The sequence below is a fragment of the Geospiza fortis genome, unplaced genomic scaffold (genome assembly GCF_000277835.1).
Source record: "Geospiza fortis unplaced genomic scaffold, GeoFor_1.0 scaffold54, whole genome shotgun sequence".
In the NCBI taxonomy this organism is placed as follows: domain Eukaryota; kingdom Metazoa; phylum Chordata; class Aves; order Passeriformes; family Thraupidae; genus Geospiza; species Geospiza fortis.
In genome coordinates this window covers 15900272-15904609 of record NW_005054301.1, presented here as the reverse complement: position 1 = coordinate 15904609, position 4338 = coordinate 15900272, and the positions used below count along the sequence as shown (strand labels likewise).

The 4338-nt window shown below is 40.2% G+C and overlaps 1 protein-coding gene across 2 annotated transcripts in view; it reads left to right on the top strand.

Moving 5' to 3' along the window:
* PLEKHH1 (pleckstrin homology, MyTH4 and FERM domain containing H1) overlaps positions 1–4338 on the top strand; it is a 45584-nt gene that overhangs the window by 37133 nt on the left and 4113 nt on the right. For both annotated transcript variants that reach the window (XR_004082861.1, XM_031065898.1), the window contains exons 23-26: positions 478–619; positions 1509–1651; positions 2564–2693; positions 4234–4320. Coding sequence is in view for 1 of the 2 variants with exons in the window: in XM_031065898.1 (XP_030921758.1) it covers positions 478–619; positions 1509–1651; positions 2564–2693; positions 4234–4320 (502 nt within the window). In the remaining variant the exon portion in view is untranslated. The remainder of the gene's footprint in view (positions 1–477; positions 620–1508; positions 1652–2563; positions 2694–4233; positions 4321–4338) is intronic.

Here is a 4338-nt window from a genome sequence, read left to right as displayed (position 1 = left end):
CTATTCCCTGCTGAAGCAAAAGGAGCCATTTTTTAATAAGCCTTCAGTGGTAAGTGGTCAAATCCAAGCTGGCAAGTCTACAAGGCTGTCTCGGAGAAGCTTATACATGTAGAGCAGAGGTAGTTCTCTTTTCTGTGATAAGCAGAGAAGGCCATAATTTAAATATTGCCTATCTGTGCTTGATTGGCATGAATAGACACTGATTTATCTGTGTTTAATAAGGGTTCACTGTCTAGAAGTGGCCGACTTACCGAATTCAAATAGCTTTCTAACTAGAATGCGTGTTTTGAGCCTCCTTGCTCAAATCTTGTTCATAAGGGAAGCACCTCTGCCTCCAAATCTGTCCAATACCCCCTCAGTGAAAAAAAAAAAACAAGACAAATCACACTTTTATTTTGCCTCACCTTGATTTAAGTTCCCAGCTGTACTTTCTGTTCGCAGTATCTTTTTACCTTCACAATCCTCTCTATCTTTTAGACTGTATTTTAGGAGCCAGGCCAAAGGTGAGACAGACCGTGAGCGGTTGCTACTGGCCTTCCAAGTGAGCAATGAAATAGCCAATGGAAGGTTCCCTGTTAATAAGGAATTAGCTCTGGAAATGGTGGCTCTAATGGCTCAGGTGAGTATGGCAGAAATCCCCTCTTTTGTCCTCCTTCATCTGTACACTATGTATGTCTAAGCAGCTCCCTTTTCCATCAAAGGCACGTCAAGCATACAGTGTGATGTGTCAAGCAAACACACCATCAGATGTAGCATGACAGATACATTATAGTAGCATACCTATGTTAGAACACCTTTTGCTGTAGGGAAGTTTGCTCTAGCTGTGCCTCTACTTTCCTTCTCAAGAAAAATATTGGAAAAAATAGAGTGAGGCTGAACTATCACTGGACCTGCTCCACTTAGTACCTTAGTAGAGATATGGAAATAGTGCCACTACTAGAATTCCATTAATAGTAAAAAATTCCCCTCTTCCACTGCCAATACCCTCTTACTCAGGAGGAGCATTTTCAAGGATCCTCTATTAGGTCTCCAGGCTTGCATTTAGTATTTTACCACATAAAACACACATTGTGGGTTGTGGGCACAATAAGCAGTATAATAGTTTTTTACTGACCTGAAACTGAGTGTTGTATTTGTTAAAACAGTGTAAACTGAGGTAAAGAAGTGGGAGATGTGGTCCAAACTATTTACAAATATGCTGTTCTTTTAATTGGCCAATTGAGAATAAATCCCCAAAGCCTGGAAGTTTATACAGATGTGTGTCCTCACAACACATACCTGGCTGAGATCATGTTCCACTCTCTTAGATCAGTAGATAATTCCTTGGGCAGTCATGTCCTCAGTGGTTGCTCTTTTGTATACATTTGCTCTGGTTAATGCTGTAGACAACATTCCCCAGCTGTGTCTTTTTCCATGCCTAATAAGCACAGTAGTTATCAGTATGGGAATTCATGGAATGTTCTACTGCATTAAAAACCTCATAGTTCTGTTGCACTATAATGTCTTAGGTGGAATGTGGGGATTTGGATCGACCAGGATCTTCAAGTCCTGGGGGACCATCACAACTGAAAATGCAGCATCTTCTCCACCAGGTTTTAGATAAATTCTACCCCAAACACTACAAGCAAAACATTACTCCTGAACAGCTCAGGTAAGCTGTTGGTTCTTCAATACTTTGCACTGAAATCAGCTTTTACTTGCCAAATTGCCTTTACATTTAATAAGTTTCAAGGAGCCCTGTCAAGATTATTTGATGTAGAAAGGCAAACAAAACAAAAGTGTCAGGAAAAGCCTCCCTTAAAAGAAAAAGCAATATAAAAAGAGACAAATCACCCACTAGTTTTGCCATAGACAAGAAGTTTAGGCCTTTCACTTCCAAATTAGGCATCTCAGTTTCAAAAAACTAACCCAAGCCTGAGATGAATTCTGAGTTTTATGTTTTACACTTCCCCCAAGTGTCAATTGAATCCAGATGCCTAACATTTTCAATAAGCCATAAAGCCAGCTCATATGGGTTGCTTTAGGCCATGGAGTAATTCTGGTAGGACATATTTTGGCAGGTTTTTTTGATGTTCTGACTTAGAAATTCTCACACATGATGCAGAGAGCTCAAATACAAAATTCAGATGTTGCCACAGATCTCAAATCTATCTGATTTAAAGTGAGAGAATGGTCTTCCTACAGATCCTAAGCTACTTAGGGATGCAGTGGTGGAAGTAACACAGTTACCCCCTTTTGGAAGCAGATTCCATCTGCATGTAGCAAGGTAGCTACAAACCATCCCTAGTGAGCCAAATCAAGAGTGAGCTAATACATATTGCCACTCCTTATAGAGCATACTACAGGCAAGGTATGAGGAAGGTGAGAAAGTATGTGGGAGTAGAGAAAAGCCAAAATAAATTCAGATTGTAGAACTGATAGTGCTGACAGCCCCGTCTGTAAGTGTTGTGTAGAATAACCTTTTTGGAGTGAAGAGGTACATTTATTAACTGTTCCAAGTTTACATATCTTTCCTTGGAAGACATTAGTAAGTAATACTGTCTTGTGTCTTGGATTCCTAAAGGCAACTGACAGACAGGCTGGCAACAAAGTGGATGGTGCTGCAGGGATGCTCTCCACCAGAATGCATTCGAATTTATTTGACGGTGGCCCGGAAATGGCCCCTCTTTGGAACTAAAATATTTGCTGCTAAGGTAACTGGAGCACACTTTTGAAAATGCTTTTATTTCAGAAAGGGAAAAAATTGAACAACTCTGTTCTGAACGAGCAGCCCTGGTACCATATAGGTTGAAAAAGAAGGAAGACAAGTATATTCTGAGCACTAGGGGTTGCTAGTGTTCAGTAAATAAATACTGAAGGTTCCCTGGCTGTGTCAATTGATCATGATGCAGAGTACTTACTATCTGTCCTTACAAGCCTTGCCAAAGCTTTCTCAGGCAGCAATTTTTCTGGACGTCAAGGCTGCAATGGTAGTTTAAAACATGACATTTACATACCATAGTGGGGGAGGAAGGGAAGAGTCACCCCTAAGTCACACCTGGCAGCTGATGCTACTTCAGTCCTGTTCTCTGCTTGACACAGAACTGGATGCTTTCCTTGCCACATGGGAAAGGCAAGTACTGCTAATGTCCTGTGGCAGAAACAGAAATGAAGGTACACATTGGGTAAGGTACCAGCCCACAGGCATCAGTGGGAGAGCAAAGAACAGCTGCAGGGAGTGGTTCCCCCAGCAGCTTGTACCATCCCTCACCCCATTCCAGGCTACAGCTCTGTACCTGTTGCTCATGCCTGAACTAATTTCTTAGCACATAATAGCTGTCTGAGAAATCAGACAGGTTTTGGCATTAACCATCATTCCCATCCCAGCAGAAATTTCTGCTGCTGAAAGCTTGAGGGAGGTCTTCTTCATGGTTACATGTCTTTTGTTTTGAAGTCAAAGCTGCTCTGGTTACAGAAGAAAAGTCTAATGATGAAAGGGACCTCTTGAGTAAATATACAAGAAAATAAATAATAATATACAGTGTACTTTTCAAAAGACTAAAAGAAGTTACTCTCAGAAGAGGTTACTGCTCTTTGAGGTTACTGACAGAATATGTAATTGAGTATACTGAAGAATCAGAATATAGAATAGGTGCACCCACAGGTGAAATAGTGTTGGTATTCCTGATGATTAATGCATGTTAGAACTTTCCAGCAGTTAAACAGCAAAGCCTATGGCATTGGCCATGTAGTAGCAGATTCCCAGGAAAGATTTTCTGTTGTTAACCAAAATAAGTCATCTTCAACCGACAATTGATGCACATTTGCTGTAAGATTTTGTAAGAAGTAAAATGGCATTGATGCGATGGTACTTGGTGTAGAAACCAGGAGGTTTCACTGCCTTCCTGACAGATAGGAGCAGTATAAACACATGTGCTGAGCAGAGTTGCCATGCTGTTGCTCTGTCCTAGCATTTCCTTCATTTTTAACCACACTGATGGCATCTAATTAATTTCAAAGGCTTTGTATCTCTTGTGCCACTACTCCAAAAAGTGTATGTAAATCTGAAAATGTTATTCCAAATTTTAGGGAAAGCTGTCTTAAAAATCAAACCAGGTCACACCAGTAAACCTTTAGTAAGTCTTTAGGATTTTTTCTCATCTTCACTTATACTTAAATCTCAACATTTATATCAGAAATATCATTCTGTAGTGTTCAAGAAATACCTGAATTAATAATTTTATTTCTCTCTAGCCTATTTTGCCATCCTCATTGGAAAACTGTCCAGTCTGGATAGCTGTGAATGAAGATGGTATCAGCATACTGGATTATAACACAATGGTATGTTGAGGAACACTC